General features: G+C 41.3%; 1 protein-coding gene across 2 annotated transcripts; it reads right to left on the reverse strand.

Moving 5' to 3' along the window:
- Window positions 1–6,866: 6,866 nt before the first annotated feature.
- Window positions 6,867–7,334, reverse strand: LOC102859653 (zinc finger HIT domain-containing protein 3-like). Of its 2 annotated transcripts, XM_006884332.1 has the most exons (2): window positions 7,219–7,334; window positions 6,867–7,050 (listed from the first exon to the last, which is right to left on the reverse strand). In XM_006884332.1, exons 1-2 carry the CDS (start codon window positions 7,332–7,334, stop codon window positions 6,867–6,869), a joined length of 300 nt encoding a protein of 99 aa, XP_006884394.1. The 2 variants fall into 2 exon arrangements, with proteins under 2 accessions (XP_006884394.1, XP_006884393.1); XM_006884331.1 differs by having other exon boundaries at window positions 6,867–7,334.
- Between the last annotated feature and the right edge of the window lie 7,008 nt (window positions 7,335–14,342).

Consider the following 14,342-nt stretch of genomic DNA (forward strand, 5'->3'; position numbering starts at 1 on the left):
GAGCTATCATGCATTTCTAAATCCCATTTTGAATCGGGGCAGTTCTAACTAAGTACAGTTGGATCTCTTTCCAGGCCCAAGATACCTAATAGTGTGTATTTACTAAAGCTTTGACCATGTTGAAATGTTTTGGGTTTTGTTTTTTTTTTTTTAAGCCAATATAATTGAACTGACTTAACAATCTTTGGCTGGTTATGCAGCTTTGGAGAGGTAACTTCCTTTCTGGTTCTGTGCTTCCTTTTTGAGCTGCCAAGTGGATGGTGTCAAAGAACAGAAATTTATTTTCTCACAAACTAGAGAATAAAATTGAAATTAGAACCTTGGCTCTGTAGATTCTTTCCTTGGCTTGTAGATAATCCTTACATATTGTATTTCTTTCCCTTTGTTTGCATGTGTCTCTGAGTGTAATATGTACTTTTATAAATAAAAAAGACAATTCCATTTACAACCCACCTTACAAGGCCATCATCTAATTTGTTGTTGTTATGTGCCATTGAGTCGCCTGTGACTCATAGCGACCCTATGTACAACAGCTCTAAACTCTGCTCTATACCTTGCCAATCTTATTGTCTCTGACACATCTATCGCTATTACCCCAGTCACTGAATCAATCCACCTCATAGAGGGTCTTCCTCCCCTGCGCTGTCCCTCCACTCTCCCAAGCATGACGTTCCTCTACAAGGACTGGTCCCTCATTGTAACATGTCCAAAGTATGTCAGACGAATCCTCAGAATCCTTGCTTTCAAGGAGCCACGCTTCACCCTCTCCAGGATGAGAAGAAAAACCTGTTTCCAAACAGGATTACATCCATAGGTGAAGAGTTAGGATTCTAAAACATACTTTAGGGAGTCATAAGTTATTCTATCTCACTTTCTGTGTCCTCTCATGTGTAAAAAAACACTCATAAAATGACCCCCGTGCTTTTGAGCCTTTGTGAGGATGAAATATTTCCTGTATTTAAGTCAGTAACTCATTATAGTTGTTGTTAGGTACTGTCGAGTCAAGTACAACTCATAGCTGCCCTGTGAACAAAAGATCTGAACCCTATTCTATCTATCCTATGCTATCCTCATACTTCCTGACATAAAAGACCATTGTGGCAGTCACCGCATCAATACATCTGGTCGAAGATCTTCTTCTTCTTCTTCTCTGACTCTCCACCCTCTCTATCATCATGTCCTCTCTAAGGAATAAACCCTTCCTAGCAACATGCCCGAACTATGTTGGCTGGTCACACTTGAAGGGCAGCAGTAAACAATAAACAGCAAAAAAATGGAGATTACTTCACCAAAGAAGACATTCAGATGGCTAACAAGTACATGAAGAAATGTTCAAAATCCCTAGCTCTAAGAGAGATGCAAATCAAAACAACTATGAGATACCATCTCATCCCAGTCAGAATTGCAAAATTTAACAGAACAGCAAGCAACAAATGCTGGCGAGGTTGTGGAGAAACTGGAACCCTTATTCACTGTTGGTGGGAGTGTAAAATGGTGCAACCACTGTGGAAGGCGGTATGGCGCTTTCTCAAAAAGTTGCAAATAGAAATACCATATGACCCAGCAATTCCACTACTCGGAATATACCCCAAAGAGACCATAACTGACATCCAAGCAGATATATGCACACCCATGTTTATTGTGGCTTTGTTCACAAAAGCAAGGAGTTGGAAACAACCTAAGTGCCCATCAACAAACGAATGGATAGAGAAGCTGTGGTATATTCACACAATGGGATACTACGCTGCATTGAAAAACAAGGAACTCATGCAGTATTATTCAAAATCAGTGACCCTGGAGGACATTATGCTGAGTGAAGTATCTCAGTCACAAAAGGACAAATACATCATGGTGCCACTGTTGTAAAGCAGGACTGACCTCTGGGTTGGGAGGAGACTGAGAAGGTTGGGTTCAATAATGTATACTGCATTGAAACAGATAAGGGAGAAAACTATTTAACACGGGTAATTACTAGGCATTCTTGTCATGACAGGAGTGCAGAGCAAAGGCTGTATGGTGGCATGGACCTGGGGGAAGGGATTATAAAACAATGGAAGAATTTTTCTTTTACTTTTCCAAGAGGGTAGTGTACTAGGGGGGAGGGTTGGGAAGGGAGAAAAGTGTAACAATGAATGAATGGAAATCCAAAGTCTCTGTAAATTTTCATTGAAATTAATAATAAATTTTAAAAAATGGAGATTAGCCTGCATCTTTGGTACAAGGCTCTACTTATGCCAAACATCGAGTTCTTCTGAACAGTTTTGATTCAAGGCTTAAAGAGTATCTCAGGGTAGGAGTCTTTGCAAATCATCCAGTCTCAACTGGTCTATTAAGATTGGGATATTTTAAGAATTTGAGTTCTATTTGATATCGTGCTCAATTTATCAGGATCCTTCTACTGTATTGCTGATCAGAACTAAAAGTAGTAGGATCATGGCACCATCTAGTTCTTCTCCTTTCTTGGTAGATGAGGTCATGGTTTATGAGAGTGTTTTTATTGTTGTTTTTATGTGCCCTTGCGTCGAGTATGACTCATAGTAACACTATGAACAAAAGATCTGAACCCTGTTCTATCCTGTGCCATCCTCACTTACTGACACACTAGAGCTCACTACAGCATTCACCGTGTCAATCCACCTGGTTGAGGGTCTTCATTGACACGCCACCCTTCCCAATATCATGTCCCTCTCCAAGGAACAGCACCTCCTAGCAAAATGTCTAAAGCATGTGAGGTGAAGCTTCATCATTCTTGCCTCCAAAGAGCACTCTGGCTGCACCCTCTCCAAAACATATTTGTTTGCTCTCCTGGCCGTCCATGGGATTTTCAGTGCTCTTCTTCAACACTACAGCTCAAAGGCATCAATTCTTCTTCTGTTATCCTTACTAATAATAATAATTGGTGACTGGAATGCAAAAGTGGAAAACAGTGAAGAAGGGATGTTGATATTATTGTTGTTATGTGCTGTCAAGTCACCTGTGACCCATAGCAGCAGCTCTGAACCCTGCCCTGTCCTGGGCCAGTCTCACTAAATCTGACACACCAACCCCAGTTGCCGCAGTTACTGTATCAATCCATCTCATCTGGAATCTTCCTCTCCTGCACTGTTCCTCACCCTTCTGAGCATGATGTCCTTTTCCAAGGATCAGTCGGTCCTGAACATATACCCAAATATGTGAGACAGAGCTTCAGAATCTTAGCTTTCAAATAGAAACTTGGTTTCACACTCTCTAAGACAGATCTGTTAGGTTTTTGTGAGTTTATGGTATGTTCAAGAATCTTCTCTAGCTCCACAATTCGAAGGCTCCAAGGCATGGATTCTTCTTTTGCCATTCTTAGCCATTGTCCAGCTTTCTGAAGCATAACAAGTAATCAAAGACCATGGACTGGATCAGGCACACCTTAGTCTCTAGACTGACATAGTTGCTTTTTGCACTCTAGAGAGGTCTCTGAGCAGATTTTCCCAATACAATTCGTCTTTTGATTTCCTGACTGTGGTGTTAAGAATGTTGATTGTGGAGCTGAGCAAGTTGTAATTGTTTACAGCCTCAATCTCGTCTCCATCTATCATGGTGCTGCCAATTGGCCCAGTGGTGAGAATCTTTGTCTTCTTGATGATGAGATGCAATCCATAATGAAAGAGCAATCATTGATCTTCTGCAGCAAGTATTTCAAACCCTCACTTTCAGCAAGCAAGGTTATATTATCTGTGTATCACACAAGTTATTGATAAGTCTTCTTCTAATTCTGAAGCCACATTCTTCTTCATAGAGTTCAGGCTTTCATATTATTAGTTTTGCATTCAGATTGAATAGTATGGAGAAGTGCATTTTTTCTTATTTTTTTCTTTTATTGGGAAAAACATATTGGGGGTACAAGGAGGTGAGGGTTGGGGGCAGAAGGGTGAGGATGGGCCAGGGTGCAGCTGCAGAGCTGCACAGTTTGGTCGGTGGGGGAGCAGGTGAAGGAAATGATGAGGGTCCAGTGGGGACCAGATGCTGCAGAGGAATGACAAGCATTTTCCAATAGTAATTAAACCAACTGTCTTATTGATTTGGGAACTGGATGCCGACTCTCTGGCTTCTTCATGCTGACCGGGGGCGTAGATGTAAAGGGGGGAAGGGAGGACCCTTTATCTCCTTACTGGTGGTCTTGGGTTACAGCTGCTTGCCTTCTTGCTCTTTTAGAAGATATTTTCCTGTCATTTGCTCCCCTCTGGACTGCAAAGTGTTTTCCCAGGTCGTTCCAGTGGGAATGGCTGGTTGAACCCAGAGACTCCATCCTCCTTTGCTTCCTTAGCTGTCAGTTGTATTTCCTTTTTGTCACTGGCACTGGGTTCAGGGTCAATTCTGGAGTAAAACTCAGTGTTAAGGTTACCTATAGGAAAGGGAGTAAACCTAGAGAGAACAAACTTGTGAGTTTCAAATAGAAGGGCTTTGAGGGTGTTGCTTTCAGGTTTACTGGGGGGGAGGGTGGCAGAAGGTGGCCTAGGTAACATTCTCTGGATACCCTAGGCATTCTTTTTTTCCCCCTTCCCCACCCAGGGGTCAGATGGCACAATCTGGGGACTGAGGAGCTCACCCTGAGGGCTGCGATGGCTTGCCCCAAGCCGGGGGCCGAGGGCAGCCCACGCTGGGCAGGGCAACACCCCCCAGGAGCTGGCTGGTATACCCCCCCTCCAATTGCCCCTACCCCAGACTGGTCCCCTCGCCTGACTGAGGACTCTGTGGTCAGGGATAGTGTTTCCAATTCCAGCACTGCCACTTTTACCACCCCCCCTCCAATAAGTGGTCATACTATATTTTGAAGTAGGTTGTACTGCCCTCCCCCTTTATATATGATAAAGGGAACCTGAGAATTGTGAACAGACTCCCCCCAGGTCTAACCATCTTTTGGCAGAAGCATTCAACAGAACAAAATATGTGGTGCATTTAGGATGTTGGTCCTCTTGTGCATGCTGCCACTGTTAAGGTCATCAGACTCACAGTGACTTTCACCAATCTATTGTATAGGTAATTGTCTTCTTTCACCTGTCCAAGGAAACCCAAACCTGCAGATGGTGGACATGCATCCCATCCCCCACCTCCTATGCAGGCAGCCAGCGGGGCGTGCCCCCCTCAGCGCGAGCGGCCGTTGGAGGTGCACCCCCCACCCCGCCACATGGGTGCTTGGCGGCCGCGTGGCCCCTCTTGTGTGGGTGGCCAGCAGGCGCCCGCTTCCCCCAGTGCCACCATTCTGGCTCCAAGAATTCTCTCCAAACAAGCCCACCTTGCGGCAGTGTGGTGGCTTCAATGTACCAGTCTTGAGGAGGGCCGGTGCCCAGCATCCATCCTGGGTGAGGGAATCCATTTGTTCTGGCTGTGGAAGCCTCATGGAGCTGCAGCAGCTGTGTGGCATGGCCCGGGCTCTGTGGGAGGGCGTTGGGAGCCACGAGACTCACCCATTCCTCCTTGGGAATCCTTGAATTCCTGTTGTTGAGCCTTGATCTTCCCTGAGGGCCAGTCATCAACTGTTTAAGTGTTCAATTATCAATAAGCTGAAGTCTGTAGGAGGCCATAATGGCCCTGCTTTAAGTGGTTCGCTGCTCCTGCAGCTCACCACACTGTCTCTGCCTCTGCCGCCATCTTGGATCTCACATTTTTCTCAATTTTTAAACCATGCGGTGTTCCCTTGCTCTATTGTTTCACAATAGTTTCTTTGTCTAGGTATAAATTTTGTATAAGCACAATTGCTTCGCAATGTTAGTCATAATTTATTATGCTCCACACAGTCACATACATACCTTTGTGTAGTTGATAAAGACATTCTTTGGATACTCTTTACTTTCAGCCAACACCCATCTGATATCAGCAATGATATCCCTGGTGCCAAAGTCTCTTCTAAACTCAGCTTGAACTTCTGGCAATTCTCAGTTAATATGCTGTTCTAGCCATTTTTGAATGGTCCTTAGCAATATTTTGCTTACATGTGATATTAATGATAATTTTTTTATAATGTCCAGATTCTGTTGCATCATTTTTCTTAGGAATTGAAATAAATACGAATCTCTTCAAGTAAATTGGCCAGGTGGCTCTCTTACAAATTTCCTGGCACAGATTGATGAGCACTTCCAGGGCTGCATTTGCTAATTGAAACAGATTTGTATCCTTTTTTGATCCTTGGGACTTTATTTCTCGACAATGCCTTTAGTGCAGCTTGAGTACTCATTACCAATCTCTCTTAATCATGTTCTATATCTTGAAACATTTCAATGTCAACCAATTCTTTTTGGTACAGTGACTCTGTATATTCCCTCCATTTTCTTCTGACATTTCCTGGATAATTCAAGATATTGTCCATGGCATCTCTCCATGTTGCAACTAGAGGATTGAATTTGTTTTTAGTTCTCTCAGCTTGAGAAATGCCAAGTAAGATCTTCTCTTTTTATTCTCTGGCTCCAGCTTTTTGTACAGATTGTTATAATACTTTGCTTTGTCTTATCTTCTTGTCAGTTAAACTCCTTGGCTTATCTCTTCTACCTTTGTGTGTCTTCCGTTTGCTTATTTGACTTCTCATTGTTCTAGCCTGATTTTCTTTCTTTCTTTTTTTTTTAAACCACTATATCTTGATTTTTAATAACACTACTCAAGTTTTTAAACAGGTGTAAAAATAGTGTCCATTATAATTATTCCAGAAATAAAATATTTTAAGACAATGACAATCATCTGGATGTGGAATTTTCTCCATGAGGGATTCACCACTTTATGTAATCTCACCAGCCTGAAACATGATTCTGTGTCAACTGTGGTGAAGCCCCACTGTCAACTTGTCGGAATCCTGGAACATGGGCTGCGGTCCTGGGAGGGAGGCAGCAGCACAATCATCCGCCTTAGGAATCCTCATCCTGAGGTGGTTCTACAATTCTTAAGCAGCAGTCAGCAAACTCCACAAACAAGGGCTCTTGCATGTAAGCTTTCATGAGCTTTGCTTTGTCGTTGCCCTGATCAAGGTTGACCATCAATTCTCTAAGATGTGGATTAAGCAGTAAATTCCTTAGATGTACAGAGTCCCCTAGATTCTTTAATTTCTGCAGAGAAACTCTGTCTTGTTCTTCATCACTATTGAGAAAATCTGCTATGGATGACTCATCATCTTTGTTTTCCTCAGGCTTTGTCGTTTTTATAAGAAGTGATGTGTTGTTTTTTTTCTTTTCAGGATGAATTTCAGGGTTGCACTGCTCTTTGTGATTCCGGAAGCAAGACACCGAGCAGTAGGGCACGCGGCAGCCAGGACAGCGGTATTTGGGCTTGCCCAAACACACCACGCAGATAGTAGTTTTACAATTCAGAGACGACATGATCGCAAGCTCATGAGACTTATTCTTAGCCTGATTTTCAGTCTCATCTGACAACCATCTTGGTCTTTTCTTTCTTCTCTGTCCATATAATGACCTCTTTGCTCTCTTCATGAATGATGCCTTTGATGTCATCTCACAACTCATTTGGTTTTGAATCATAGGTATTCAATGCTTCAAACCTATTCTGGAGCTGATTTTTTTTCTTAAAAAAGATATTTGTGATGAATAAATCATTGAATATACAAAATCCAATCATTCCATTTCCAGCCTCATTCTGTCACCAAGTCTGTACTTTCTGACTACCATTCCTTCTTCAACACATTCCATCCACAAACTATTATTAATGCATCTTAATTGCACGTTTGCCATTTCAGACTGAAAAAAGTTGATTGTGGTTTTTGTTGTTAAGTGCCATTGAGTTAAGTACAAGTCGTGGAGACCCTATGAACAACAGATCTGAACTCTGTCTTATCCTGCATCAACCCTGCAGATATTTTATAAATTTACTTTGTTGAGGGTCTTCCTCTCTTTTGCTGACCCTCCATCTTTTCAAACATGATGTTCCTTTCCAAGGAAAAGTCTTTCCTAACAATATGTTAGATGAAGCTTCACCATCTTTGCCTCCAAGGAACACTTTGACAACAATTTCTCCAAGACATATTTATTTTTTCTTTTTGCAGTCCACTGGGTATTTGGCACATTTCCAACACCACAACTCAAATGCATTCATTATTCTCTTGTCATCTAGCTCTCAGATGCATAGCAGGTGATTGGAAAACCTGTGACTTAAATTAGGCACACCTTGGTCCTTAAATGGACATCATTGACTCCAGGACTTTGGAAAGATCTCTGACAGCAGACTCTCCCAATGCTACACATCACCCAATCTCCTGACCACTGGCACCAAGGGTGTTGACTATGGATTCGATCAAAATGAAAGAAATCATTGACAATTTTGATCTTCTCCATCTATTATGATCTTGTCTATTGGTCCAGTGGTGAGGACTTTTGTTTTCTTGATGTTGAGATGTAATTCATATCAAAGGCTGCAATCCTTGACCTGATGACCATTTGATAAAATTTTCAGAATAGGATCTGATTTCCAAAGTAGATTTGTGCAAACTGTTTCCACATACTGGTCTCACAGCTCAGAATAGTGACAGCTGAAAAATACTTTGAAACAAGACTGTCCTTGTGTGACTTTTATGTCTTGCACTAGAATCTGCCCCACTCTCCATTAACAATAGTAGCTGGTTTTCATCATTGGCTCCAGCTGTTTGCACATTCCATTACAATACTTTGCTTTGTCTTCTCGAACCTGCCTTTGAAATCTTCCACTTACCTGTTTTACTTTGTCATCTCTTGAAAAAGGTGATAGAAATCCTCTGTTTCCTCCTCTTTGGCTTTAGCTCTCAGTAGGGATATTTGAATAATATTTTTATTAACAAATCTTAAAAAAGGTATTGTTTAAAATCAGGAAAGGTGTGTGTCAGGGTTGTATCCTTTCTCCATACCATAGTCAATCTGTACACTGAGCAAATCATTTGAGAAGCTGGACTGTATGAGGAAGGATATGGCATCAGCATGGGAGGAAGATTCAGCAACAACCTATATTATGTAAATAACACAACCTTGATTACTGAAAAGAAGACAAAAATCCCCACCAATGGACCAATAGGCAAAATCATGATAAATGGAGAAAAGGCTGAAATTGTCAACAGTTTCATCTTCTTTGGATCCACAAGCAACACCCATGATTCCAGTAGTCAGAGATCAGGAGACGTATTTCATTTGGAAAGTCTGATGTCACGGACATCTCCAAACTACTGAGGAGAAATTATGTGAATTTGAAGACTAATGTGTGCCTGATTTAGGTCATGGTCTTTCCTATCATTTGCATCTGAGAGCTGGACAATGAATAAAGATGACAGAAGAAGAGCTGTGATGTTGGAGAAGAGTAATGAATATTCCATAGACTGTCAAAGGAACAAACAGTTATGTCTTGGAGAAGTTGCCCCCAGATTGCTCCTTGGAGACAAAGATGACAAAACGTCACCTCTCATAATTTGGATATATCATTAAGAGAGGCTATTCCTTGGAAGGGGACATCATGCTTGGAAAAGTAGAGCATTGGCAAAAGAGAAGAAGACTCAAGGGAGCTCTGGTGTCCTAGTGGCAAGAAACTGCACTGCAATCCTAGAGATATGCGGTTCAAATCCACCAGAAGCTCTGCTGGAGAAGGAGGGGCAATCTCCTCCTGTACCAGTCAGATCTGATTTGACAGTACATATACTGCAAATAATAAAATAAAAAAATAAATTAAAAAAATTCTAAAAAAAAGAGAAGACTCTTAACAAAATGAGATTGACATGGTGACTGCAGCAATGGGTTCAAGTATATCCCAGATGGTGAGGATGGACTTGGTTGAGATCTATTGTTCACAGGGCCACTATGAGCCACACTTATCTTGAGAGCACCTAACAACAGCAACAACTTGTTTCCAGTCACTCAATTAAGCCAGCACTTCTAGCTTCCCTGATCGTAGAACTTCCAATCAGAACATTATTATTATTTTTTTTTTTAAATTTTGTGCGCGTGTACCGTCAAATCAGATCTGACTGGTACAGGAGGATATTGCGCCTCCTTCTCCGGCAGAGCATCTGGTGGATTCGAACCGTGTTCCTCTGGGATTGCAGTGCAGCTTCTTACCACTAGGCCACCAGAGCTCCCCCAATCAGAACATTATAACTTTTGCCCTTGATTCTACCTTAGGATTATGGCTTTGTTACAACACCATTTTGGAGAGTTTGATTTCACTTGGTGAGATAAGATGTATTTTGGTTCTGTTTTTTGTTTTGTTTCGTTTTTTTAAAGTTTTTTTTCTAGTTTATTTACAAAACTTGAATACATTATTTTCAAAAACAAATTCTTTCAATTTCCCTCTGTTTTTGAACCTACAGCAAATCTGTTTGCTTTTATTTCATTTATTCTTATTTTTTGACTGAACATTAAGCAAAAAGGTCTATTCATTATCTGAGGCCTCACTGGCCAATATCCAAGACCCCCTTCAGTTAGTACAAATTATCAAATAACAATGATAGGAATGCTGACTTAGTGCCTATATCCCAGGCACTGGGATGGCTAGACATTCTTTTATTTTAAACTTTAGAACAATTTTCCAAATGTTGCTATTGTGAGATGTCCTCAAATTGGTGCTACCTTATAGTTACCCTGTTATTCTTTTTTTAAAATATAAAGTTTTAATTGTGACTTAAACAAACATTTACAGAGAAGTTAGATTTTCATTCATTTATTGTTACATGTTTTACCCCCTCTCTCTCCCTTCCCCCATCTCCTCCTTACCCCTATTCACTTTTTTTTAAACAAATTCATTCATTGTTGCACAATTACTTACCTTCCCCTGAGTCCTCTTTGCAATGATGTACCTCTTATTCTGGGCTCTTGTGGTACGAAAATGTCTAATCATATATTCTTTTTAAACAATTCTTTCCTAGGGAGCTCTGGTGGCCTAGTGGCAGGACACTGCACTGCAATCCCAGACGTGCATGGTTCAAATCCACCAGATGCTCTGTTGGAGAAGGAGGGACAATTTCGTCCTGTACCAGTTAGATCTGATTTCACAGTTGTTGTTGTTGTTATTTGACGTCTAGTCGCTTGCGACTCATAGCGACCCTATGTACAACAGCCCTAAACTCTGCTCTGCCCCGTGCCAATCGCACTGTCTCTGACACTCTCATCCCAATTACCCCAGTCACTGAATCAATCCACCTCATAGAGGGCCTTCCCCTCCTGTGCTGTCCCTCCACTCTCCCAAGCATGATGTCCTTCTTCAAGGACTGGTCTCTCCTTACAACATGTCCAAAGTATGTTAGATGGAGCCTCAGAATCCTTGCCTCCAAGGAGCTACCCCGTTTAACCCTTTCCAGGATGAATCTGTTTGTTTTCCTAGCAGTCCATGGTATTCTCAATACTCTTCTCCAGCACCACAGCTCAAAGGCATCAATTCTCCTTCTATCCTCCCTAGTCATTGTCCAACTCTGTGATGCATAACAAGTGATAGCAAAGACCATCACCTGTATCAGACGCACCTTAGTCTCCAGAGAGACACCATTGCTCTTCAGTACTTTGGAGAGGTCCCTAACAGCAGACTTTCCCATGGCAATGCACCTTTTAATTTCCTGGCTACTGGTGCCAAGAGTGTTGACTGTGGAGCCAAGCAAACTGAAGCTGTGAACAATCTCAATCTCTTCACCATCCATCTTGATGCTGCCAAATGGCTCAGTGGTGAGAATCTTTGTCTTGACATTGAACCTCAATCCATATTGGAGGCTGCAGTCCTTGACCCTCTGCAGCAGGTGCTTCAGGTCCTCCTCAGTTTCAGCAAGCAGGGTACACACACAAAAATAATAAAGTAAAAAAAATTATTTATCGTAGCTTTGTTCACAACAGCAAGGAGTTGGAAACAACCTAAGTGCCATCAACAAACGAATGGATAGAGAAGCTGTGGTATATTCACACAGTGGAATACTACGCTGCATTGAAAAACAAGGAACTCGTGCAATATTATTCAAAATGGGTGACCCTGGAGGACTATGCTGAGTAAAAGATCTCAGTCACAAAAAGACAAATACTGGATAGTGCCACTGTTGTAGAATGGGACAGAGATCAGGGTTGTGGTAAGACAGAAAAACTGGATAAATTATGTATACTTCATTGAAACAGATGAGGGAGGGAACAGTTTAGGGAGGGAATAGTTTAAAATCGATATATGATAGCGTATTATGATTATCACAGGAATCCAGAATTAAGGTTGCATAGTGGAGTGCATTCAGGGAGGGGGGATTGTATACCAATGAAGGAGTTATCTTTTACTTTTCGAAGAGAGGAGTGAACTGGGGCGGGGGTAGAGAAAAAAAAATGCAACAATGAATGAACGGAAATCCAAAATCTCTGTAAATGTTCATTAAAAGTAATAAAAGAAAATTAAAAAAGAAATGATGCATACAAATACTATCTAATGTGGAACACTTAGTAACTTTGATTTTGAATTTTTATTCTAATATTCTAGAGTTTCTTTGCCTATTTAAAACTTGCTAGGGGAGCTCTGGTGGCCTAGTGGCAAGAAGCTGCACTGCAATCCCAGAGGAACACGGTTCGAATCCACCAGACGCTCTGCCGGAGAAGGAGGCGCAATATCCTCCTGTACCAGTCAGATCTGATTTGACGGTACACGTACACAAAATTTAAAAAAAACACACACACAAAAAAAACTTGCTGTTTTCCAGGTGTCATTATTCTTTGTATGGAATTATTCTGAAAGTTATGAGAAAAAAAATTAAACAGTTCTTTCCTTCATTTGTTCCAGTGGAATAGTTATTATCTATTTACTCTCATCCTGTTCTCCTCTCAACTCCACATGTCAGACCTGCTTTATAACAGTGGTGCTATACCATGTTATTCTTTTCTTTTTTGTTTCTAGTCTAATGACCTTTGCTAGTGTTAAAGTTGTGTATGTATATATTTGAACAAAACAAAAACTCAAATCTACTGCCAACCCATCAGTTCCAACTGCTAACAACTGTGTATCTCAAACTCAAAATCACTGCCATCAAGTCAATTTCTGACTCACAGTGACCTTTCATCAGGTTTTTGAGGCTTTAAATAGTTTTTATTTAAATACAATTTTATTCTGTTTTACTTACAAAGTTTGTGTACGTTGTTTTTCCATACCATATCTTTCCCATTTCCTTTACCCACTCCTCCCTGAGGCTGTAAATCCTGAGCAGAGGAGACTACCCATCTCCCCCATCAAAGGAACACTCAGTTTGAACTTCTGGGGACTCGAATCCTTTTACTTAGCAGTGTTGTCAAGTTACTAAGAACTACACCACCATAGCTCCTTAATAGCTCTATGTTGTTGTTATTGTTAGGCGCCGTTGAGTACAACTAATTATTATGAACAACTCGGTGCTATCCTCACAATCTCTGACACACTTGAGCCTATTGCTGTAGTTACTGTGTCAGTCCATCTCATTGAGGGGCTTCCTCCCTTTCACTGCCCCTCTACAAAAGCATGTCTTTTCTCCAAGGAATAGGCCCTCTTAATAACATACCCACAGTATGGTAAAGTGAGAATGAAGCTTTGTCTCTTTGCCTCCAAGGACCCCACGAGGACACTTTCTCCAAGATATATTTGTTTGCTCTTTTAGCATCCCATGGGATAGTCAGTACTCTTCTCCAACACTACACTTACTGTCATCCTTATTCACTGTCCAGGTCTCAGATACCTAGCACGTGATGGATAAGACCATGGCATGAATCAGGCACATCTTAGTCTTCAAACTGACATAATTTCTCCTCAGTAGTTTGGAGATGTCCTTGACATCAGACTTTCCAAATGAAATATCTTCTGATCTCCTGACTACTGGTACCAAGGGTGTTGCTTGTGGATCCAGGTAAGATGAAAGCATTGAAAATGGCAATCTTTTTTTATTTATCAAGATTCTGCTTAGTGGTCCATTGATGAGGAGTTTTGTCTTTTTGATGTTTAAATGCAATCTATATTGAAGGCCATAATATTTTATTTTCTGCAGCAAGTGTTTCAAGTCCTCCTTACTTTCAGCATGCAAGGTTGTGTCATCTGCATAATGCAGGTTGTTGATGAGTCTTCCCCCTTCCCCTTTTCTTTGTGTGTGTGTGTACTGTCAAATCAGATCTAAATGGTACAGGAGGAGATTGTCCCTCCTTCTCCAGCAGAGCATCTGGTGGATTCAAACCACATGCCTCTGGGATTGCAGTGCAGCTTCTTGCCACTGGATGAGTCTTTGTCAGATCCTGAAACTACTTTCCTCTTTATAGAGCCCAGCTTCTTAAATGATTTGTTGTGCTTACAGAGTGAGTAGGTGTGGAGAAAGGATATAACCCTGTTGCACACCTTCTTGATTTCAAACCATGCACTGTTTTCTTGCTCTGTTCAGGTGATAGATT

This window comes from Elephantulus edwardii, unplaced genomic scaffold (assembly GCF_000299155.1).
Source record: "Elephantulus edwardii isolate Elephantulus edwardi_28Jun2011 unplaced genomic scaffold, EleEdw1.0 scaffold00033, whole genome shotgun sequence".
Lineage (NCBI taxonomy): Eukaryota > Metazoa > Chordata > Mammalia > Macroscelidea > Macroscelididae > Elephantulus > Elephantulus edwardii.

Bases quoted from the DNA above. Each gene is read 5' to 3' on its own strand.
- LOC102859653 (XM_006884331.1), bottom strand. From the start codon at position 7,334: ATGTCGTCTCTGAATTGTAAAACTACTATCTGCGTGGTGTGTTTGGGC.